The 25,818-nt window shown below is 45.2% G+C and overlaps 1 protein-coding gene across 1 annotated transcript in view; it reads left to right on the forward strand.

Annotated features, from left to right (window-relative positions):
- LOC147662813 (peroxiredoxin) overlaps positions 1 to 25,132 on the forward strand; it is a 37,205-nt gene extending 12,073 nt beyond the window's left edge. The window contains exons 2-6 of the mRNA XM_086950895.1: positions 3,022 to 3,138; positions 17,193 to 17,346; positions 18,393 to 18,515; positions 20,676 to 20,806; positions 24,731 to 25,132. Of these exons, the coding sequence (XP_086807021.1) occupies positions 3,033 to 3,138; positions 17,193 to 17,346; positions 18,393 to 18,515; positions 20,676 to 20,806; positions 24,731 to 24,819 (603 nt within the window). The 5' untranslated portion in view covers positions 3,022 to 3,032 and the 3' untranslated portion in view covers positions 24,820 to 25,132. The remainder of the gene's footprint in view (positions 1 to 3,021; positions 3,139 to 17,192; positions 17,347 to 18,392; positions 18,516 to 20,675; positions 20,807 to 24,730) is intronic.
- The last annotated feature ends 686 nt before the right edge of the window (positions 25,133 to 25,818 follow it).

Here is a 25,818-nt window from a genome sequence, read left to right on the forward strand (position 1 = left end):
CAACGAGGGCGGTACAGTGTGGCCTCTGGGAATTTTTTCCATTTGTCCTTGAGTCCTAACTTGGCCTTGTCTGCACTCATTATTTGGTATGTTGTGTTCCTCTGGGTGTTATCTGCACTGCATCTACGGTGTGGTTCTGGGTGACAGACTCCCTTGACTACTGGGTACCTTTGGTTGTTTAGGTATTACTGTGTGGGGCATGTACCTCAGTGGTCGTTAAACTAGCCCTCGGGCCCTCCTCAAAACATTGTGTGTTGTGTGTTATGTGCCCATATTGACGCCCAGTTGCATTGCATGTTGGAGATGGGAGGTTGTCGGGTTCAAGTTCGTGTTTACACCTGGGATCTTTGACCTCTTCTCAGTCGGTATTTTGTATCCAGCCTCACCAGGGAGGTCGTGTTGGGACCTTTGCTGGATCCAAGGCCACTCATCTGCGAAGCGGCTTGACTGGGCACCCTGTGGTCATCATTAGGTCGGTGACTCCGCAGAGGGTGATCTCCATTCTGAGCTCTCCTGCTGAGGACCCTCGGTCGTCTTCCTTGGAGAGAAGGCGGACAATGGGGCCCCTCGTGATGGAAGACCATTTGTCTGTTTCTAGTGCACCCGCACGTGGGTTGTGCTCTCTGGCCATACTTGCGAGGACCTCTCTGCTACAAGTACTACTCTGTACTATTTTCTTTTTTTACTTTTTACAGAGTTTTATATAGCGCATTCGGGTATCAGAGTTTTTACAGAGCACCAATTGCATTACATGAGGACGCGTTCATTTTTGTTAGGCATGGGGAGATAAAGTGATTTGCCCAGAATCACAGGATGTTCAACGTCCTTGCCGAGACTTGAACCCAGTTCCCCAGATTTGAGGTCGACCGCCCTAGCCGTTAGGCCAACTCCTCTCCCCAATAGTAATTTAGAATTTACTTTTAAACACCGTTATGAAACAGTGTAGCTCCTTAAGCGGACCACTGTGCGGAGACTGAAATGGGAACCAATAACTACATCCTTGGTGGGACTTGAATTAGTCTGTAATAAAGGATGTGAAGCTGGGTAAATACACACGACTGCTTGTCTCGCCCATAAAGCCATTCACACTCACTACCTAGCAAACGAACTCAGGATATCGGGTGGCTCCGGACCTTCACGTAATGCGGATTCTTCTGCTTAAACCTTCAATTTTCAAAAGGGAAAGCCTTATGGTGCAATATTTAGTGGGTAATGCGACTAGAATTTGTAACTTGCTACCTCAAACTTCACACGTTTTCCTCCGTTCAGGATCTTCAAAACCAACCTTAAACTCTCGTCCAAAGACTTTTATCAAGAACTCTCCCTACCAGGCATACGCCCTCCAATTCTATGGCGTGACCTTGACTGTTACTTCACACTCACGAGAGCTAATGACTTTCTGCCACAACACCATTATGTATCTGTGCAAAACCTAATCGCTAATAGTTACAATTTTGTGAATATGTAACTTGTAAATATGCAATTCACCTTGAGCAACCATAGTAGATATACATATTCTCACCTTCCATGCAACTCCGAATTTCTTATATAACTTTATTTGCTTTATTGTAAGGCGCTCTGACACCTGGGTAAAGTATGCGCCATATAAACGCATAAATAAAAACAAGACTGGTTTATGTTCACATTGAGTTTAAAAACAAAAAAAACTTGCACTTCTAATGAACTGATTACTTGGTTTTATGTATAACCAGATTTCATCTGTGCCATTACAGGCCGGACAGTCTGCTTGGAATACAACTAGAACTTGTTTCCTGGCTGTGTTTCAATAGTTCAGTGACCCATCTGTAGTTGGACAGGCCAAGAAACCTAAGGTGGGAGCCTCCTTGAGGCCTGATGGCTGGCAGAGTACCTCTTGCCCGATGACAGAGCTTAGGTGAATCTCTTCTTGGCTAGTGTTTTGAGGAGGTTAAAAACCCGCCTCTTCTGCTAACTGGCTGCATGGCCCATAAGATTGGGGATGTAAGCGTCGGATTACCCGGCAATCACACTGGCACAATGTTAAAATACATTCTACAAAAAGCGGAGCACAACGGAGGGGCGTAAGAGGCAGTGGAATGGGAGAGTAATTCGGATTGGAATATTTAGTGAAACACTAGTTTGTAAAAACATTTTCTAGGAGTTTCGAAACAGAGCTGAGCCCTTCCAAGTTTCCCAGATACACAAGATATGCTGCCCCTGCCCTGAAGTTCTTTCAATGCTGGAATCTGTAGTATTAATTATAAAACAAGACTATGACCCAGAACTGAAAGGAAAAAAGCCTGGACTAGAGTAGCATCAGGCATGTAACTAGGAAACCTGGCAGCTAGTGTGTTGGTGTGCATGCAAAAATCCCAGGTGAAATCCGACCGACACCTCGCTATACCAGACTGAAAGCACCCGTACCCACCTATTCATCAGAAAATAAATGTTATTGGTTGTCGCCTCCACTGCCCAAGTTAAGCCCCTGCTACTAGACCTCTACCCCACCTGTCCTACCTTACACCAATAACACCCCTGTGTATGTTTGTACTGTACAAAGCGCATGTCTTCTGTTGCTCTTGTGGGCCATCTTTGGCTGTGACTCCGTGGCACTTGCTAAGCCCGTAGCTGTGAAAGGGTTTGCTGGCACTGAGCAGTAAGACTGAGCTGGGTGTGGTGGTAGGGGTTCCCAGACTCTTGCTTCTGCTTGCACTGTGGTGTTGTTTTTTATACCAGTGGTGTGCTGTCGCAGTCTTATACAATGCAACCGTAAGGTGGTTTCAGTCTTTCTCTTGAACCTAGGAAGGCTAGTATGGGGAGTTGAGGTGTTATCCTAGGTGGTCTTCCAGTGGGGAGCGCCACTATTGTGCAGGGACACTGTTTAATGTGATCTACATTCCGCTGGTTTGAGACCACGCACCAATGGTTCTCCCCAATGCAGGCTCTGAAGCCGGTGTTGGTTGTTTATGGGTAGACCTGTGGTTGTATTCTCAAAAGCCCCAGAAAGACCTCGTTTCTGATTCTCTCCTACTTCTCTTTCAGTACATAGCAAGATGTCTGCAGGCAAGGCACAGATTGGGAGACCTGCCCCTGAATTCAAGGTTACGGCAGTCCTGCCTGGCGGCGAGTTCAAAGACATCAAGCTTTCGGACTACAAAGGTAAGTGAGGTGAAAGGTTGCAAGCGGTTATCTTATCGCAGAGAGCTATTGATTGTTGAAAGTAAACCATGGTCACAGCCAAGCAATGATTTGAATGAACGAGTTGGACCATGAGCACACCGTAGATTGCCTGTTTCTTGGTTGAGGCGAGAGAGGGGTAAGAAGGCCATCTTATCAGTTGTCTCTGGTCATTGAGGCCCAGGGCCCAGTTTTGGTAGAGTCTTTTGTTCACAACTAATTACACAACGAAAAGGCAATTCTTTCCTACTTGTTTGGGTAGCCTGAATCTCACCCAAGTGGGCCTTGTTACTTTAGAGAAGCTGCAGGAACACAGCCTACCTTGCTGTAACTGGTGACACACGAGCAGACCAGTGCAACATTCAGGGCTTTAAGTGGGGCTCGTCTCCCAGCAATCGTCCAGTCCTCCTGGGCTCTAGATCAGTGCTGCCTATTTCTTTGAACCACTTCCTACTTTTGAGTAAGACCATTTCCTGAGCCACCCAGCGTTTGGGTCATTATGTTGACTATACATACTTTCATGCAGTAGTAAATTATTTGCCGACAGCACATATTTCCATTGAAATGGTCCCTTACTTTGCACAGACCATTTTATAACCAACTATACTGCACACGTGTGGAAATCTGATTTTAGAATAATTACTGTTTGTGTCCCCAAGTAAAGTGTCTTCATTTGTTCTGATCGCGATAAATATTTTAAAGGCGCCTTTATTGCCTGGACTTTAGCGACTCGCCTAACATCTGGTCACTACCACCAGTTCGAGAAGCGGTGCTCTAGATTCATGGCCCTATCTTTGTCAAAATCACTAAATTCCCAAATGACCTTTAAAATGCAAAATCTGTCTGCAGACCAGTCCTTATTTGCGTTTTACCGCCTCATGCATTTGCGCAGTATATTTATATATATTTCATGCACAATATAATTGTCACTCTAGCCACCTCCAGCTGTCTGGGTAAGTTGAGTTTGTCTGTGTTCATGATGGTGCACCACTGAGAGCTGTGAAGGTGACATTGGAGGTTGTGAGTCTCAGTGCAATCTGCGGGTCCCGAAGGTTGTGGTGATACATACACATGCCTATAGTTACGATGTTGTAAGCCAGTGCCACGCCCCTAGTGAAATCAGCCACGCCTACTGGAAAACATTAATAGTAGTGCTTCGACCACGCCCCTTTCAGACGCCATCTTTTTCATCTCACTTAAAGCTCTTAGAGCATTGGTCCTGAATTAAAAGTAGGCAGCGTAGGTTGCAGTGTATGAAGTGTAGATTTGTTTTTTAAACTGTAATCTACAGGTTTGGCATCCATCTAATACAAACCTAACCGGGCAATTTAGAGCACAAAACACACCAAAAGCAAGGAGGGATTGTAACTTGAAATCCCGCCCTGCCCCGAATCATCAAAGAAATTGCTGACGTGATCAAAGCAGGTTGTGGTTCAGGAATTACGGGGGAGGTGCCAGAGAATAACCCTTACTGGAACATCCATACTAGAGTGGAGATATTCATGCCACTCAGCAGCTTCAAAGCACTGTATGATCAGACAACAAGTGTTTGGCCTCCTGCTAGTAAGCCAGAGACTTCATCAGGGCAAGAGAATATGGAGGTGGTGATGTTCGTTCTGCTCCCTGAATGAAGTCCTATAGCTGCACATCGCATCCTGGTGGTCTGGCTTCTGATAAAATTACCCCCAATGGAGCCTGCTGAGCGCTTCTCTGATCTTGATATGGGTTACAAATAGTAATCCAGAGAACTACCTTAATCCCCTATTTTAGCTGTAGAAACACGTTCAGCTGTCCCTGTTCAGAATCTGGTTGAACACCAATTATACTTTCGGGTTATGCTAGAGGTATCTATTTTACCGCATGTCAGGCTACCTACTTTAGTGACATTTCCGCTATAAGTTTCGATGCAGCTGTAGTGTCGCGGGTCAATATACATGCTACTGAAGTAACCTTCCTAACTTTTCTTTAGACCTAGACTTGGAGCTTGCCTTTTCCAGCTACACTCTTGTCTGGGATTGGATTGAGGGCTTTGATTAGCAAACCCTGACCTGCTATAGGCTTAACTTGGAAACTCTATTGTCTGTCACCAAAAAAGTCAGTGTAAATTTAGTGAGGCCCATGATACTGATTGCAAAACCCCCCACAAGAATTTCTTATCCTAATCTTTAATTCCGACTGGGTATTTACGTTTCTAGGTGCTATGTAGGCCTAGAGCCGGTTCACCAGGCTTTTTTGTTTGTTTCTTATTGGAGAAGTGCTTGTGCTTGGTCTGAGGGAAGGTCGACAAAGCTCTTGTAAATGACGATCTGGGTTCCGGGCATCAAATCATTGAAAAGTTACCTCTTGGGTAAAGCAGGTGTAGTTTTTTGTGACCTTTTAAACGTTGGCTGGTGTTTTTAATTGGAACTAGTTATTAAAGTTGTATATTCAAACTTGACCCTGCCCCTTTACTATTCTTGTTCTGCTCCTAGGTCTTGGAATATATTATTGAGTTTAAAATCACCCAAGCATTTTTAAAAAGTGCTGAGAAGTTGTAGTTTTCGATTGCTGGAAGCGCTTCCTCAAGGACTCTCAAGGCAAGAAATGAAACTTATCCACTAACAGTACCACAATCCGGATATTAAATGGCTGCACCTACACGTGTAGTATGCAGTGAGACTGGCCTTGCACAGTCACCGTGGTGTGCATGAGCATGGTTACTGCCTGTAAACCATTTATTTTATTTTGTAGCTTAAATGCAGCTCGCTGAGCTCCACCAGCAGAATTTCCTGCGCTGTATCTCCTTTCAGAGAAGTGAGTAAATTGTTACTGCTTTTACTGGCTCATCGTTACATTTTGTGTCCGCGTCCCAGGCATGCTCCCCTTGGTTCAAAGGACATGTACTCGTGACGCGGCACAGCCTGCTCGCGAAATACAAGTGACTAATAAATTAAACCTCTTGCCCTTTTCTGCAGTTGCTTGTACTTGTTTCACATCCACAAGCTATTTTTTTGGTGCTGATTCAGGGAATGATTACTTCTAAGACTTATGACCCGGCCATTTATCCTGTGTATAGGACAACTTTCTTCCCATGGAATCCGTCCCAACTTTGACGTATGTTAAACCCATGTCATAATATCCCAGTCAGGTGGTCACTGATCTTGTACTGGATCCCCAAAGGGCCCTCCCGGTTCGACTCTGTAAAAGTGCTTGGGACAGTTCTCTCTCCTCCACATTTTAGGCTCAAGTACCATTAAATGAACTCTCTAACAATGAGCTACTTATGTTCAATAAAACACATTAAGTTACTAATATTACTGCAGTATAATTTAAATTTCCTTATATGTATATTAATGCAACTATTAAAAGTCTTTCTATTTTAATAGGCTGGGCTGCACACCAGTGAGCTACTTGGTTAGCTCAAGAGCTACAGTAGCTCTCGAGCTACTGGTTGGAGACACTAACCCATGTGTGCATACTAAGACAAAAAATCTTTGTGGGTCACACTCAAAGTAGCATGATCCTGGGTATTGTATTTAACTCCTTAGTGTTAAATTGGCTGACACTGTTCTAGCTAATCCCCCTGAACTGTGCAACTAAACACAAGCCACAATAGATGCCACACCATCTTGCAACCACATCACATTTCTACCTGCAAGGCTGAGCCTGTGTAGCGATTTTAACTTTCAATTAATGCTTAACTACGGTCTCCTAGTTCACATGGGTCCACAAATGTCTCACCACAGCACTATCTGCAAGACTCCAGCTGGACCAAATGTGGGTCCAAATTCTGGATCATGGTAGCCTTGCTTTGTGGGGGTGCAGGTTTTTCCCACCCCCAACATCTGCGTAGAGTCTTGCCTGGTATGTTAGTGGCGTCTGTGGTCTGGAAATCCTTCTGACTGTATGCGGAGGGGAACCTGAGGACGTCTAGCTCCTTACAAACCTGTACAGTCGGGCTTCCTGCCTGGGTGTCCAGGACGTGACTCGCACCGAACTCTTGAAGTTTGCCCATTCTGATCCGCGCAGCTTACGCGTTTGCGGTTATGACCACCCCGTCTATTGGAATGGAGATGAACCAGTGGAACATTTAGCTGCCCCACCAGTATTGAAATCTCCATCCTGATTGATTTGAAAGTTCTACTCTTAGCGCGTGGGCTTGATTGGTCCAGTGTCCCCCTCCCCGCTGGTGCCCTTAAACACCCCTCCATGGACCACATCTACACCAGCATCAGAAGAGCTGCGGTGGGATGTTAGTTCCTGGTGGCGCTCAAAGTCTTATGATGCAGGGATCTTGGAAAAAACTCCTGTATAAATTGGAGACTTTTTTAGTGTACGGTTGCTGAACTGAAGCATGAGCTTTTCAATTTCACAGCTGCCATTGAATTTTCCATCTTAAGATATTTGCACGCCTTTGACCGCTTCCTTGCTGGAGCATCCCTTTGCCACAGTGGAGTGCACCAGGCGCTCTTGTGTGCTGCACTGACTCCTGGCTTGGGATGATGGCCTCCTTTCTACACGACTCCCATCCTTCAGTGGAAGCTATTGATTGACCTGGTAACTGTTTTACAATCGCTTACTGATAAGAGGCTTGGTCTTGGGGTGAAAGTCTACACCCTCTTCAGGGAGAGGCAGATGACGCGAGCTGGTGAGCCATGGGCCATCTAGGGAGAAAGTGCAGTGCTGACTCTTGTGAAGATAACTGGTGAACTTTGGTAAATCAAGTTTCTTGATAACTTGGCGGCTTCGAGGAGGAGTTGACTAACTTGAGCCAGGACATTGATCCCTCTGACTTTAAGACGGAGTAAGGGTTTTTCATCTTTCAAGTCAGTATTGCAATCCAGTACAAAATACTGTTCAGGCAAATGCTGTGTGTGGACTCATTCCAGGTTTGCAGTTAGGGGATAAGCGGATGCATAATTATCGCTCCGGTGCCTTCTCGACTCACGGATTCACACTCTGCGACTCTAGGCAATAGCTTGCTTAATCTCCACATTGGCCCTTCGCGGCGGGATGCCTGGCTTTCACCTTGTGGATACCCTTCCAGGGCTATCTCACAGGGGAATACCAGGACGGGTTCCCTAAGCAAGCGCGGAGATGCCCCAGGGTAAGTCCTGCGCTATATAAGTTTCATACATTTACATGTAAGGCACATTAGCTGTGGGGGGTTCGGGTCTTGCTGTTCTGATCAGCAGTGTAGGAAACCTTGTGAACTAACTATGAATACATATTAAAAGGTAATTGGTGGTTTCCACATTTTGCATCATTTCATCAGTTGTCCTTGCTGCATAATTGTTTTGCTGACCGTACCTGGTCTGGCCTACCGTGGGGAACCTGTATTGCTGCTTCAGTGTAACATCTATGAAACGGAGGTTTACAGCACAAGCGAATTAAACTAATGTGCTGATGAGCCTGCCAGGCTGGAGAGAAGGTGTCCAATCCCGTCCGGGCCCTATGGAAGTGTTACAGCACGCGTTGCACTTCGCTTGCATATTGTGCTCTTGGGAGAAGGGCGTGTAGACACCAGATACAATTGACGTTTCAAGCCTGTGATGTTGGATCAGTGAGTCCACTCTTCAGTGGACCAGACTATCTTGCGCAGCATGGGGGATGGGGGCGGTGTGTGAATGGGCAACCGAGGAAGCAGGCTTGCTTATTTGGGCTGCTTCATGTATCGTGGGGTGCCCATATTCACACCCAGTTTCATTGCTTGTTGTAGCTGGGAGGTTTCTGGGTTCAAGTTCGTGTTTACACCTGTGATCTTTGACCTCTTCTCAGTCGTGTGTTGTATCCAGCCTCACCAGGGAGGTGATGTTGGGACCTTTGCTGGATCAAGGCCACTCATCTGTGAAGCGGCCTGACTGGGCACCCTGTGGTCATTTGGTCGGTGACCCTGCAGAGGGGATCTCCACTCTGATTTCTCCTGCTGAGGGCCTTCTGTCACCTTCCTTGGAAAGAAGGTGGTGCACAATGGGGCCCCCAGTGATGGAGGACCATGTGTTTGTTCCCAGTGCACCTACACATGGAAGGTGCTCTGGCCATACTTGCGAGGACCTCTCTGCTACGAGTTTGGCTCTGTGCAGGGCAGCACTGTAGCTCCTAGAGTGTACCAGTGTACAGAGGACTGAAATGGGAACCAAGAACTAAACCCTTGGTGTGAATAGAATGAGTCAATAATAATGGATGTGAAGCTAGTTCACTATACAAGACTGCTTGTCTCCCCCATAAAGCCATTCACACTTCACCCCTCGCTATCCAGCAAACCAACTCAAAATATCCAGTGGCTCCAGACCTTCGCGTAATGCTGAAATTCTTCTGCTTGAACCACCAACCCTCAAAAGGGAAAGCCTTATGGTGCAATCTTCCTCTGGGAATACGTCTAGAATTTGAAACTTGCTACCTCCAAACCATCACATTATCACCTCCTTTCTGGATCTGTAAAACAAACCTTAAACTCTATTCCAAAGACGTTTTATCATTAACTCTCCCTACCAGGCATACGCCCTCCCATTCTATGGCGTGACTTTGACTGACACACTCGAGAGCTATTAGGAACTTGCATCAACTCCGTAAGTATCTGTGCAAACACTCATTTCTAATCTGTAACTTGTAACTCTCACCATGACTAACCGTAGTAGATCATTGTCACCTTCCATGCTACTATGAACTTCGTTAGTTTCTTAGGTCTATATATTGTAAATCACCAACACCTCATGGCGAGTTAAGTACACGCTATATGAAAACAGTGTCTGGCAGCAAGCACCTGGTGGATATGGACCACCATCTGCCTTACTGATGGTCCTGCTTTAACCACTTGCTTAGCTGGTTCTTCACACCAGTGGTTACTTATGACGTGAACCCCTTGAGTTGGGCTTAAACTCGAGCCCGCTCACTAAATCATGCGCTTAAAAGAAAGTGACCCAGTCCTGAGGGAAGTCGGATGCGCCATGAAATTGTAGATGCTGTTTGGCAATCTGGCCTTGGAGACTCTTGTTGGAATCCATCAACCACGTTTTGGGTAAACCTACAACCCAACATTTACCATGATGGAAAGTTTATTTGTTTTCCTTAGCCAGTTTAGTGGGATCAAAGTCCCTCGGAGCTCAGGGTTCTGGTCTTCTGATTGGTTGCCACAATGTATGGGAACCCCGGCTTTACAAGATTTCTACAGTCTCTTTGCCTCAAAATGAGGGTTTAAATCTGTGATACTCGGAGTACGGCCCAGGGACGCATGCCTGACCTTTACTTGGAGACCCGTGGTCCACAGCAGCACTGGGCGGTTTAGTTCAATCAGCCCCAACATCACATAACGAAATGTTTTACCTTTGACTTTTTTTTTAAAGGTTAGAAGTTGAAGGAAGTTACAAGTGTACCTTTTGGAACACCTGTCCGCTTTTTAAATTTTTTTTTCTTTTAAAGACCCTTTGCAGCAAACCTCAGATGTGGAATTCCTATAGCCCGACTCCCAGGGCATATTGTTTGGGGTCAAGGGCAGCAAGCTTTCGTTTGTATTTTGTCCTTGGGCAAGTAGGCCAAACCCCCCTGCAGAACAAACACGTTGGCTGCCATTTTGCAGTACCACATTATGGATCCGGGAAGGGCACTGTGTGCATTACAGTAATTGTCCATATGTTAATGCTGTGCAAACAATTTATGGTTCATTAATGGCAAGCCTTTATTATTGGGGTGAGCCCTCTAAGTAAATGTTGTAAGCGCCAACTGCACTACTGACAGTGGTTCCAGTTTAAAACTGTACCCGTTTTCAAAGTTTAGCAATATGAGGCTATGTATAATGCTCCTATAATGCTCTGATAGGATGCAAATATTTCAGAATCTTGAAATATAGATCATTATTTGCTTTCAAAATAAAATGCTCATAAAAAATGAAAGCAGGAAAAACATTTTGCTTATCTACTGTAACATTTCAGGTACCCTTTCTTTGCAGCTTCATTTAGTACTGTTAATGCATGCTAGTATTTCCCAAAAATATTCATAATGGAAAATCAGTGTAACCAATTTTAATGATTATTGTAAATAAAAAAAAACAGCATTGGCAAAGCCAGTAGGTCTGAAATTGCTGGTCAGCTTTTTAGTTTTGTCAATGTGACTTGTTTTGGTATGGTTTTTGTAAAACCTTATTGGTGTGGGAGCTGCCGGGACCTCACCATTATAACAAACATTGTAAAAAGCAAAAATTGTTTTTGGTTTTCAAACACCCATGGCCATAGTAGTTACGGACACTGAACAAAACTACTTTGTGTGCTGATATTCTCCTTGTGAAAGAGCAGAATGCTATCACTCGCAGTGAAGTCAGCCGAAACAGAACGAGACAATTTTACTAAACACAAAAGGTCCTGGCCCTCTTCAGACCAAAATAGGGGCCCAATTATTAAAGTCTCAAAAGTGCACCCAGGGTATATTAAGTGCAGGTATAGGGCATTCGTGAATACCAAAGAATTTACAAAATTAGGACCTATTTCACCTAGAATATAATCGTGAACTACATTTTAGCATGATCAAATATGCGTGTGCAAATTTGCTCCTGCAAAAATCTGAGTTTGCTAGTTGACTTTTCCTCCAACCACTTTTTTTCCCCATCTCTAGAAGGTTTACGTCTGCCATTGTCAGGAGTACATTTCCAACATTTCTCAGTATGGGAAATTAGAGAAGAGTTGTTAAACCCTTAAAACATACAAGTTAGTAGGTTTGCACATTCAAAAGGGCTTTCTAACCCTGGAAGTATTGCTTACCATTACCTTTAGCCCCAGTATGTAGATCTGCGGGAACCTGGCAACATAAGAGGATTGCAAGTATTCAAACCCCACTATGGTATGATCCCTAGCATAAACAGATGGGCTATATCCTCTTTTGAGATTCCTGCCATAATTTGTCGCCGCATTGCATGACACCAAATTGACAAGTGGATTTTGTTACAGGAAAAGTAGATGTATGAAGCATCCTGCCATCCCTGAAACCTATAATCTGAAGTCTTCAAAATTCAAAACCTGTTTAATTAACATGCAGAACCGTTTCACTTCAGTACATCATATTAAATAAGTGCTTTAAAGTACTTTTTAAAATCTGGTTCTAAAACCTGAATTAAGCATGCCTGCTTCCCCACTCCCTGACAACCATGCCAATAGTGAACTTAGAGGCAAGTCAATTGTCATGTGCACACTCTGGGTGGGCTAAGTTGCTATTGCACACTGACAGCATGGTTTATTAAATAACACTGGAGAAGGGTTTGTACAGCTCACATCCTAAAGTAATGTATTTCAAGGTCCTTTTTGTATGTGATGAAGAAAAGTGAAATGAAACAGTTGCTTCGGATTTCCCAGTTTGGTAAAGTTGGGACTGATGCATGTTTACTGGTTTTATATTGTGCAATTCAGCCAGTAGATGTACATGCTTCGCTTCCCTATACTTACCATGCTAATCGATGCAGCCCTCAGTTGCACCACTGATCAAACGTATTGGCCCCTTGGAAAATGCTTGCGAGTACCCATGGCTTAAATGAATAAACGTGGCTACAGATATTTTGAAAGCACTGATATTGGAATCCTCTACCAGGGTCTCTATATTGAATGAGAAATTCAGATTGTTTGCAATTTACTTGATTGTTTATGTACTGCTGGCACCATTTCTCTTGAAGCACTATACGCAAGCTTTTTGAAGGGTCCTGGAAAGCCAGCTGCCTGACAGTCATGGGGTGGTGGAGGAAGTGGGCAATGCTTGCAAGGTTTCCTTTTTGTAGTGTTGAAAGCCTGAAACTGTCCTGGACAAGTCCCTGCTCCTTGGACTCCTCAGACGCCAGGCTCCAGGTCTGCCCCCGCTCCCGATTGGCCTCCCTTGGAGGTAGAGCTTTCTCCACAATCATCCCACAGATCTAGAACAAGCTGCACGACAACATTCGAAAGGAACACTCCCTGCTGCCCTTCAGAAAAAAACTCCTCTTCCAGGAGGCTTGGAGCACACGGTAGCGTACCCTCTACTCATCACAACCAACCGCAGACCCCCTCTCACAGCGCTTGGAGACCATTGGTGATAATGCGCTATACAAATAGAAATTACAATTACACCAAGTTTAAGCTACACATAGGCATGTGTGACACAGAATGTATTTTTTACTTTCTTTTGAACTGTTCCTCTGAATCACTTTTTTTAAAACCTAACTTGCATGCATTTCGTGGACCCTCTACTATGCATGCTGTTACTCTCTAGTCTGAGAATGTTATACTCTTTAGTGTGCCCTCCTCCACCCTACCTTCGTTGCCCCACAAGATTGCGTCCTGAAGTATGGTCAAAACCTCTCCTATCCGTGTCTACCATCTCAACTGAAGATAATCTACCACCCCAGCCTACTGCTTGATTGCAATTTACGTCTCGACATTCCTACCATTCAATCATGTGCCCGACTAACCTCACCAGTAACTCTAATCTCGTACGTTACAGACCCAACTCCTGGTCCATTATTTACCCTAACAAAATGACCAGTAATGCAAAAAAGAACTTCAAGCACAGTACTCTAAAACACCCAGAAACACTCATTGTAGAGAACTACCACTCGGCGACTAACTGCAACACAAAAACTAACTTAATTTTCTACATTAATCGCCCGGCTAAACGGAAAAACACCTTCTCTCTTCACCTTCAAGTCGGTAATCATTCCCTATGGTGAAAAAATCTCCACTACCATCTCCCTGACCTTCAAAGGGGATACTATTTCAATCTACAGAACTGGAACCATTCTCATACAGGCCACCGACCCGCACCTCACCACTTTATACTGCCTCTTCCCCACACTTTTCTCCTCGTTAACTCAACTGAGCCATCCAACCCCATCTCCCCATCCCCCACCACCGTCACTAATAACGTGGAACCGATCCAATCTCCCTGCCCTGAAGACCCTCTCCAACTCATGGACATCAACCATCACTCCCTACAATCACACTACCCCTATTACACTCAGTCGCCAAACACTCACCATTATCACATCAACTGATCGCACCAGGAGCAACAAAGTCACGTAACAATCCCCTCCAGGCCAATCTGAACAGCTGGGTCTCTAACCTCAGCCCTCCTGCAACTGAAATCCCCACAGGCACTCCCCACTCTACCCCTGATAATCTGAACCCTCCCTCACAATCTTCCCCTACCACTAACACAGACTGTTCCCCCGACCCTTACTTCACCCTGGTCTAATGTAAATTACAACCCAGTGGTCTCGCTCCCCCTTCTATAACTGCACTCTCCCCTTCTGCTGTCGCACTCCCACATACACAACCCGCCTTCAACTCTAATCTCTGACATGCCCCAGCACTCTGACATTCTTCCTATAATTTCTCTTCCTCCTCCCCTGAACTCCTCGAATGGGAATATTCCAAGTCCTGCTCCCTGTGTCTAACCTCTCCCCTCTCCTAATCCCAGGGACCCCACAGGCCCTCCGATCTCTACCCCTGATAATCGGAACCCTCCCTCACAATCTTTCTCTACCACCTACTCAGACCCTGTTCCCCTAACCCTTACTTCCCCCCTGTCTAACGTCCTTTCCAATCCAGTGGTCTCTCTCCCCCTTCTACCACTACACACTCCCCTTCCACTGTCGCAATCCCACATTCACAACCTGACTCAACGGCTAATCTGACAATGCCCAGAACTCTGACGTCGTAATTAGAATTTCTCTCCCTCCTCACTTGGACACTAGTCCCACTTCTCCTCCTCTGAACTCCTCGAATAGGAACATTACAATTCCGGCTCCCTGTGTACAACCTCTCCTAATCCCTGGGGCTCATCCAATCCCAGACCCCTTTGTTCAAACTCCCTCCATAGACCAAAGTCACTCAACCCCTGCCTAAAACCTTAAACTTTTTCAGCTCAATAGCACAGCAACTGAAAAGAATGGATCTGAAAATTAACTCCCTTGCTGCTGATTTCCTTTACTTGCAACAAGACTTTCTCAACAGGACCAAGCCACGTGCTCCCTCCCCCCTGGTTTTTTGGCTCCTACTCCACTCAATGCATCTCCGATGGCCCCACAGAGCACCCCTCGACCCTCAGTCCATCGAGTCAGGCACTCAGACCCAACGGGGATAGCCAACCCTTTTCGGTACCGAAACCTGATTAGATCGAAGACTCTAACATCTTTGAACCTGAAGTCGACCCCTTTCCACATACCTGTTATCGGCACTAACGGAATCGAGAATACTGTCCACTTGCCTAGATCCCCTGCTCAATACTCCTCTATCCACCGAACTCCCCCATCATCGGGGCTCACCGTCCTCTCTTGCTTGCTCCTAAACTGCAGATCAGCAGTAAAACACGCCACTGCCATTGCTGAAGCTCTTCTCACTGAAGAAATTTACATCGTTTCCTCACAGAATCCTGGCATAATGTCCACTCCACCTCATTCTTGAAATTCTTATCCCTCCAGGGTGCAACATCAGACAAGACAAGCTGATCAAAACTGGGGGGGGGACTAGCCATCCTTCACAAAGCTGGAATACAAATTACCAAACTTAAACCTACAGAATTCCTATCGTTTGAATACCTGGGTGTCTAACTCACTGCCATGAGCGCCCACCATTAAATTCCACACTATTTAGCATCCTCCTGGGGAATGCACCCTTTTCCCCGAAGAACTAGCGGACCTAATAACACGGTTCTCCGTGACAGACACTAAGGACATGTTCTTGGGTGACCTAAATATCCATTGGAACGACCTAGAAGAATCCACTTTCCTGAACCTATCCAACCTTATGAAAATGTATAAACTCCAGCAACTCTGCAATAAACCAACTCTCATCAAAGGTGCAACACTAAATGCGATCTTTGTGGGGATGTCAAGGTGAGCTCTTAACCTGTAGCATGTAGGGAGACCACTCTACTCCTTTTGCAGCAAGGTAATCCATAGGGCTGCAGTTTCAATTGGTGCAGTCTTCAGAAGTCAGGCCTTAGATATCTTTGCACAGCAAATCTTCTCAGCAGGGCACTTCTTGCTTCAGTAAGTTTCAAGCAGCAGATCTGGAGGGCTCTGCCCCGCTCAGATACTTATTCAAAATTCTCTGGGTCAACCAGCAGGTCACTCCTGACCAATGAGAGCAGGGAAACGCCTCAGTTATGACCACATCCTGTAAGAGTGTGGCATTATTTTGTCCCAGAGGGCACCAATCTTCAAAATCCACAATTGCAGATTTTCCATGAGGAGGCAAGAGCTGGCTAAACGCACCCCCTGGGATGGCTTATTTCCATCGACTCTCCCCCTACCACCTTCCTCAAGCCTAGCCCTGTTTCTGTGTCAAGAGTTTAAGAGTGAAACTGAAACTCAGGCCTCCCCTCGGCTGAAATGCCAGAAACCGGTTCTCGGAAGCTTGTTTCCGGTCCAGGGAAGGCATGGCTTGGCAGTTCGTGCTGGACTGTTGCCGTAAGGCACAGGGTCAGACTGATTTGCATATGGCCATGTCTGAACTGGGGTGGCAGAGTGGGCTAAAGAACGGTGATGGGTTAAACCCAGATCTGTTGACTGGGTGTGAGTGTTTGATTGCTTCAGATGCTCCGTCCATCACCACCCCCTTTTGTACCGTACAAATAATGGCAGCCAAGTGTCCACTTTCATGTGATGCATGATGTCTCCACTAAAGGTCAAAGCAGTTATTAAAGTATGTAGGAGTCATTCTCCCCACCAATGCTGTGGTCAAGTTGACACCGCGATCTTATGTCATGAATAGAAGAGAATTGCTGAATGTTATATTTTGGGTCCCTGGCTTTAGTAGCTAACCCCCTATTATGACCGTCTAAGATAAGGTTGAATAAGCTGTTGCCTTGTGAAGGTTCTTGTGTGCTGTTCTACTGGGCCTCGTGTCTGAAGGGTCTTGTGTGCTGTTCTACTGGGCCTCGTGTCTGAAGGGTCTTGTGTGCTGTTCTACTGGTCCTCGTGTCTGAAGGGTCTTGTGTGCTGTTCTACTGGTCCTCGTGTCTGAAGGGTCTTGTGTGCTGTTCTATTGGTCCTCCTGTCTGAAGGGTCTTGTGTGCTGCTCTAACTGTCTTCTTGTCTACTACAGGAAAGTACCTGGTTCTCTTCTTCTACCCTTTGGACTTCACCTTTGTTTGCCCCACGGAGATCATTGCATTCAGTGACCGCGCAGAGGAGTTCAAGAAGATCAACTGTGAGGTGATTGGTGCCTCTGTGGACTCTCACTTCTGTCACCTGGCCTGGTAAGCCCCCCCGAACCCCACCCCCACCTACAGTTTCTGTCCATGCATCACTTGACAGGCTACACTTCGAAGCATGACCTAGAGCCGCTGGATCAACCCAAGTGAATGTACTGGCGCTGTAGAGTAGTCATGTGTAGGGTCTGCAAAACCTGTTCTAGTAACTCTTTAATTTTATTCCATACTGTCCCATTTCCCCAACTTTGCCCATGTTAAAAGGTCTTGTTCATGCTGCATGGTCTTGAGCCATTTTTAAGTATGTGAAATATCCGTTTAACAAGATTTTGTGGTTTTATTGGAGTTGATCATAATGAATGGTGAGCCAAAGTCTAGAACTTCTGGCTGCTGCTTTGTTCACGCCTGGAACGTTTCTTATGGGAGCGTAAGGTCCAGAGATGAACATAATGAACCGATACACCACAGTTGCTTTGCTAGATGGTGCTAATTGAAATGTAGTAATTCACGAGCTATTCCTTTACCAACCAGGCCACATCCAGGTGAGCACAAGTTTTGGCACAAATGCCAATCATTGGCTTAACTCCAGCGCAGCTGACCTTCTCTGCCAACTGGCTTACGCCCCTCGCGGTTGCCCTCTACCTGTTCCAAGCAGACCTTATCTCACTCTGTGTCCAGGCCATATTCTACCAGGGGCATTGACGGGCAGGCTGCTAGAAGCTTGTGAGGCCTGGGGCAAGCGCCCTGTGCAGGCCCTCTGGATGTTTCTTGTCGGTCGGTTACTGGAAGCAACCGTTTTTAGGTAGTAAGCGGTATAAACCCGTAATCTCTTAATTAAGAGGGGGACCATGATTCTAGTTATAAAGGTTAGCTCGATCAGTTTGGCCTAGAAAGGGCTTTTCAAATGCTTTTGTTACTGCAGGATTTGAAAATACACCAGTGTGGCTGTAGCTAATATATTATGTAGCAAAATATCTGCTCAAATACTATCTTGTGCTTATTTCATTGTATTGAATATGCACTAATTGAGCCCAGGGTGTTCAGTTTTCTTGTACCTGGCTTGATGCCAAAACTCATTTTGTTTCGTGTTTCAGGACCAACACCCCGCGGAAAGAAGGCGGGCTGGGCACCATGAACATCCCGCTGGCGGCCGACACCAGGCGCACCATTTCACTAGACTATGGGGTCTTGAAAGAGGATGAAGGGATCGCCTACAGGTAAGTCACTTGAACGCAGAGCACCAAAGGATAACCACTATATGAATCCTTCAAGATCTTCTAAATTCTGGTTCATAACACAGCAGTTGCAGAAAGTGCTGTTAACATCTGCTTCAGCTTGAACATGAGCAGGCTGAAGTCCTGTCCTACCACACTGTACAGAAATCCCATCTCGCGGCTGACCTCTGGGCCCAGGAGCAAGGATTTGGCTAAAGTGCTCCTGATTGAGCAGAGGCGTTATTAGGTTTTTGGCCTGGAGGAGGTAGACTGTCTCTTGTCGGTGAGATTTTTAGTGAAGTAATCGGTGTGTTTTCAGATTCATTGCCCTGATGAACTCTCATGGTGCACAGACCTGGGCCTGTGGTTGGATGTGCTATGAAAACAGTAATATTCAAGTTTGTCCTGTAGTGGAGCAATGAGATTAGGCTTGCCAATCTTACGGTTTAACTGTGTTCACAAAGTATTAGTATTTGTACTGTGGGTTCCATTTGCAGTACAAACACTTCTATTCCTTCTATATGTGCAGTACAATGCAGGGGGCATAGAAAGTAGGAACATTGAAGAGAAACTTTTTTTAATGTGCCTACCTTGGTGGTGAATGTTTGTAGATGTAGACATACCCACTACAGTAGAGGTTAATGGCGTTCTTAATCTCCTTATTAAACATTTCTTTTAACATTTGTATGTCTCTGCGTATGCAGATGGCTCCAGACTGCTTCAGCTTGCACATGGAGAACATCCAAGGGGTTGTTTATCAACTTTTTCGATCCTGCAGCTTCTAGTTACTTTAGCTCGCTTTTGTACTAGAGCTCTTATGTGGTTAGGATTCTTCTATGGTGATATGCAATTGGTTTTATGGTGGGGATCTGTGAATCTTGAGGGGCAGGACAGCAATACACATACAGTGGCACCTGTGTCGAGCCCTTCAAGCGCCCATGAATTCATAGGCTGAATCGCTGTTTCTTAGTGTTTCATGCAGGGCATCTTCTGCAGAGATGAGATGGACTTGTTGGTCAAATGAGCGGTGCAGTCTGATTCTGCTACTTGTCTTCACCTTGTCTTAGTTTCTCATAGTGGGCTTGGCTTTCCTTGCTTTTTGATTAGGCTTGGGTACTGTCTTATTAATTACGGTTAGTCTGGTGTTGGAAAAGCGGCATTTATCCATTGTCGCTGATCTTCGTACTGGTCCATACGTAGGGTGGTACAGGTTCATAAAAATGCATGGAAATTGGTTTTGGGGAGTAGCATGAGCAGAGACTGCTGAGGGTTAGCGTTAAATGGGGAGGGTGGAGCACCCAGGTAGGTCCTACACTAGAGACCTGTATCGTCTTTGGTACACACAGGTGGGTTGACACACTCCATCCCTTAGTCTGTGCAAAGGTGTAGACTGTTTTGTTCACACAATTTTGGAAACTCGGGCATATTATCAAGGGGGTTTATCTCCGCTTTGTTGGCTTTAAAAGCCAAGAAAGCTGAGATAAAATATCTCCCTATTACCTAGCTGTCGCTAACACCAGTTAGCGACAGCTAGTAGGAGATAGCGACCATCTTGGGCCCCGCTTTGCATGTCAGTGATATTTATCACTAATGACATGCAAAGTGGGCGTGTCAAGATGTTAGCGACTGGAAAACAGTCGCTATCTCCGATTACCAACTTTTGGAGATATTCGCGCTAAGCGCGAATATCTCCAAAAGCTAACACCTGCCCTGAGCAGTTCTTAGCCATGTTATCCAATGGGAGGTGGATAACATGGCTAAGAGCATTAGTTTGGTAATGCATGAATATCGCTGACTTTTCAGCGATATTCATGCATTGCGGCGATTTTTATCGCATTTGCGATAAACCTTGGTAATACCAAGGTTTATTTGCGATAAAAATCGCCGCAGCTCAGCGGTTATTTTTTGTCTCTAACCAAGCAATAGCGATAATTATCGCTATTGCTTGGTAATATGCCCCTTAGTTACATTCATCACGGTAATTTGTGCTGCAGGATGGTTCTAGCAAAGTGGGGTGTTGCGCACTCCCTGTAGAACAATCTGAACAAGACCCAATCACCATTTCAGTCGGCTTGCAACGGGTGGTGGGGTACAATGTAGTCTGCATGGAGGGCGTGGTTGGTTTGCTGTTGGTGGTTGATTGTACCTATGTTTTCTTTGCAGAGGGCTCTTCATCATCGATGACAAGGGGATCCTGCGTCAGATCACCATAAACGACCTTCCCGTCGGCCGATCTGTGGACGAAACTCTACGTTTGGTGCAGGCGTTCCAACACACTGACAAGTTCGGGGAAGGTAAGCCATCTTTACAGTGATCTACAAGCTGGAGCCCTGTGGTAGTGTCTACTGCACATATAGCCTTGTGTGATCGGGGTCAGTTACAAGGGAAATTTCCCCACATCACAAGCTTTTCAACAGGTAGCGCAGGTTCTCCACCCCATTCATGCAGTTGAAGGGTCACAATGTAGTTGGGGTTTGTCTCTTCTGTACCCGGAACTACTGATATTAATGCCCATTGACCTTTAAAGCTCTGTTAAGTGGCTCATTTATTTTGTACTAGATTAAGTAAGATCTGAATCTTTGATTCTTATGGAAGGCCCCTCAGTTATCCAAATTACACGGTTTAGCTTTCACTACAAAATGATATCGGACATGAATCTTTTTCTCTTTTTTTTGTAGTGTTTATTTCATCATCTAAACTTAATGTCCAGTGGTCAACCAGTCCTTACAGAGTTTAATGGCCCGTGCAAGGGTCCCAGAACCTTAATGGGGACTCGGTTGTGCAAAGGGTGTTTTTAAATCTCCTTCCATTTAGTCCATTCGCTCATGGCGCCATGCGCGTTTCTAGAGCAGAGCACGTCTCTGCTGCTTTATGCTCATTTGTGATGTGAATATTTTGCTATTTTGCTATCTCTCCTGAGGTGGTCCAATTGTGTGAGCCACCAGTGTAGAGGAAGCCGCTGTGAACCTACTTTAAGTATAAAACATGCATCGCCCCTCCACCCCCACTTACAAAAGTAGCAATATTGCAGTGAAGACCGGAATGTTCTGCCCAAATGTTCAACGTTTATAAATGCCTCCTGTAAGCCAACAAAAGGATGCATGTGACATAGCTAGACTTCAGTGGTGCCAGCAGCGACCGGTCTTTCTCACCAGGATTGTGCAGAAGGCCTTAGAAGATACAGGGTTTAGCATGCTGAGCTAGCTTGGAGTGTGAGTACTCTTATCGGTGCCAAGCATGAATACTAAGCCTGTGCATGTCGAGGGAGAGAGGTCGAACGTGTGCATACAAAATGGCAGCGGGTTAAGCGACATGGCGTGAGTTACTTGCGGAACATTAAAACAGATTGCATGAATTCACACCAGCTTCTTTTAGAGCCTGTCTTCTCCATGAGGTAGCACCTGGCCATGCTCCATTTGTGAGTCTTTGTGGTACGTGTGTTTCTCGTTTTCCAGATTCATCCATTGATGCCCTGGTTTCTGGTCCGATCAGCGAAAATACTCTTCTGGTAAAACTCTCCCTGGTTTAAAATAAATCTGCACTTGGAATATGGGCAAATAATTGCACGCCCCTTAATTGTGGAGTGATTCCCAGCAATTGCGTACGCGGAGGTTTCCCTTTGAGACCCATTTCATCCGGGAAACTATAGTGGTTGGATGATCAAGGGATTGAATGGGTGTTCTCTGTGGTAGCAGTGCCTTGTCCTAGTGATGATCTCTGTAATGTTGAGTTTGTGTTTTGTAGTCCAAACTGCTGCCAACTGGCTGCTTCTGCAATCTTGAACCATACCATCTGTGCACACAAATTGTTAAAATCATACCATGAGTGTATTGCATGTGCAGAGTTGGCACACATGTAATTCCACACAAGTTGATGACGGTGGGTATAATTATTCTGGGATGCTTCATTACCACATTCTTCCAAATTTCAGCGAAGAATGGGCAACTACCATGAATGAGGTCTTTCAACAATAATTTCCTCCAATATTTGGCATGGGTTACTTTTTCCATGGACCTCTTTATCTAGGTGTACTGTGAAAAATGTGCCTTTAGTGAAGAACACTGGTGCATCATTACTGCAGATGTTTGGAAACGTTCACCTGCTTCGGAATTCCAAATCTGGATTCCTAGGATCTTACTAATCGGGTGCTTTAGTGATGTGGATGGAGCAGTCTCATTGGTGGTCTGTAGAGCATCTACTGGAGAGGGTGTGAAAGGACCATTTCTTTGCAAGTCATTCCTTTAAGGACTGTGTAGTCCAGTTGTGTCAGTCATCCGTTGGATGTTTTTGCTGGACGGTTGTGGTCACTTGACACCGAGGGTCATTCCCGGTGCTGTCCTAGAGCTTTAGGTAATCGGAGGAGGCTTTGTTGTGAGTAAGTGAACGGTAGAGTGATGTAGGAAGTAAGGGCTCTATTTTGCTGTGATCAGGAGTTATTTGGACCAATAGGTCTCAGATGTTTTTTTTAAGGCGCTCCTAATCTATTTGGCCGTTCTGAGGCTGTGAGTGGACTTTCCACTACCTGGCTACTGGATTGTTCAGTTTAAACTTTAAGGGGTTAATAGATGTTGGTCTGATTGGCCTAATGGGATTTTTGGCAACTTGGCTTTTTCAATCTCTAGTTTTGTGGGATTGCGCACTCATCTTGGCTGAGTCTCGCCCAGATTTGAGATTTCTTCACTCAGCGTGCAGACAAAACCTAGATGTCTGAATCTAACGCGCTAGCTCTGAACACAACTGGGTCCTACACAATGCCACAATATGGGGAGGGGGGGGCACAACTATGCCCACGTTACCCACTGATGTGGGGTTTTGAAACCAAATTGCTTCTGTCGAGAAAATGTCTGAATTAGGTAATTGCGCTGTAGTGACCATTGTGGTACTTTCTGTATGGAACTAGGATCCAAATGGAATGTATGGAAGTGTACTTGTAGTCTTCCGCGCTGTGAGACTGTAGAGGGTGATGTGATGGAGCGCGCACAAGAAGTGGCTTCTTTGGCAAGAACTTTTAACAGTGAAGCAAACCTTTCAGTATCTCTCAAATCTGGTATTCTAAAATATTCTCAAAGTTCCTGCTTTCAGATATGTTGTCAACGGACCAGTTTGCACCTTATAGTAGGTGACCAACTGCAGAAAAAGTAAATTCCATATGGCCTGGCATCACAGTGCTCTGGAGAGCTGTTCATGCAGCTTTGCAGGAAAATCCCATGCTTGGAATTGCCAGCCCAGACTCTTGTGGCATTTGTTGGGGAGCAGCAAAAGCTGCGAGAATCTGAGATGGCAAATTCTAACTTTGTGGGTGAATTTGCTTGGGTTTACAGGCAGTCGCTTTTTGCACTTTCCCAGATATTTGAGCACCTTCTGTGAGCAGCCACAAATCTCACCTCTGTTGCCATGGCTCTGTGAATGTGGTCTTGCAACTACGTGGCTTTCTTGTGCAATTGTTGGATGCTTTCCTGTGCTCACAATGAACGTCCTCATTTTGGTAGAATGCATGGAGTCTTGCAGGGCATTTGCAAAAAGTTTTATTGCTTGTCTAAGTCTGCCTAGACTAATGTGTTGTAGCCTGATCCTCCACGGTATGTGACCTTGGTTCTGTGCCACTTCTCCCGCCGGGTCTTCTGTGGGTGGTAACTTCTCCTGATTTCAGTCTTTGCTTATTGTCTGAAGACTGTACATTAACAATATTCAGTGGGATGCCCAGAGCCGGAGTATGGCGGCCATTAAATAGACAAACACTGGTATAGTATGGAGTGAATGTAGCCGAAGGTGGCAGCCATATTAGGTGTCCCTTTGAAGAAAACTACTCCTTAATGGCCTGAACTAAAACCCTGGTCTCTAGGATCTGAATGCTTGTTTCCAGTTGGAAGTATAGCCCAACAGGCCTTTAGATCCTACAGCAGCTTAGCTTTTAAATATGTAGTCCTGCTGCTCCTTTCATTTATGCTCCAGGCAGTAGGTAGTGTGGATTGCATGTGCCCTACAAGACGCATATGGATCATTCTTGTTCAAGGAAAGATTCTGAAAATTTGTGCTTTGCATATTCCCCTTGCGTTGAATCTGGGTGAATGATTTTTAAAATTGAGCGCAGACTAGTTTTTGCCGTCAAGTGAATTGTGATTGCCTTGTATATTATGCAGCCTTAGTCCAACAGACCTTTATTTAGGTAATCTACTGCTGTTAAAGTTTTTACATATTCACTTAATTTCTCATTTCAGTGTGCCCAGCTGGCTGGAAACCCGGAAGTGATACCATCAAGCCAGAAGTTTCAAAAAGCAAAGATTACTTCTCCAAGCAAAAAGCATGATAAAAAGCGTGATAAATGTGATGTACTGTAACCACATAATGTCCGTCACTGTCATAGGTGTGCCGCAACAGTATGTTGGGGAGCCATGCGGGTCTATTTAAGGCTTCTAGTCAAAGGCCTAGGTTTGTGTCTAGTTTTGATCCTAGTTTAGCCTTACAGCTGCTGTAACTTTTGTGCTTTGGCATTTGATAGGACCTTGTCTAACGTGTACTGTAAATGCTGTAGCGGTCCGTACAGCACGGCCTCTGATCTACTGTTGTGTATACAAAGGGAGCAGCTATTTTATAACACTATTAAACTTGATTACAAAAAAGTTTGTGTTTATTTCTGCATTGAACTATTGGGGTAGTTTATCCATCTATACTAGTATTTCAAAGGAAGAACTTTGAACCTTTGAGGCGGGTAAACTCTGGAACCACAGCACCAATCACAACACCCAATGCAGCGTTGGAAAGGGCAGTTGCAGCAGAAGGACATAGGCTATGCAGACGCACACCATATACATATACATTTAAAAGGTAAAAGAACCGTGCCAGCAAAGTAGTCCCTTGTGGGCGTGTCTGCATTGTGCTGTGGGTGTGTGCTGGGGGGCGTGGCAATCGCTAGGATCATTCCGTCACAAGTGTTTCTTCTTCCCAGGTTCTATACATTCCTGCTCCCTTTAAATAGTAATTCAGTGGAGGTCCCATTCTCTTAGAACCACCCCAAGCACAGTTATGGGCAAAAATACAACTAAAAGGCCCTGCAAAGCATTATGGGATAAAATTAGCATCATGTTTAGCATTCATGAAAGTGTTTCAATATTTTTGAATTTTACTCATCAGGGACATCTTGGGACGACTAGGTAAACTGCAGCTTGATGTATAATATTTTAAATGCTATTGCATTTGCCTCATCAGGGACATCTAGGGACGGCGAGGTGAACTGCAGCTTGATGTATAATATTTTAAATGCTATTGCATTTGCCTCATCAGGGACATCTAGGATCGACGAGGTGAA

The sequence above is a fragment of the Lissotriton vulgaris genome, unplaced genomic scaffold (assembly GCF_964263255.1).
Source record: "Lissotriton vulgaris unplaced genomic scaffold, aLisVul1.2 SCAFFOLD_940, whole genome shotgun sequence".
In the NCBI taxonomy this organism is placed as follows: domain Eukaryota; kingdom Metazoa; phylum Chordata; class Amphibia; order Caudata; family Salamandridae; genus Lissotriton; species Lissotriton vulgaris.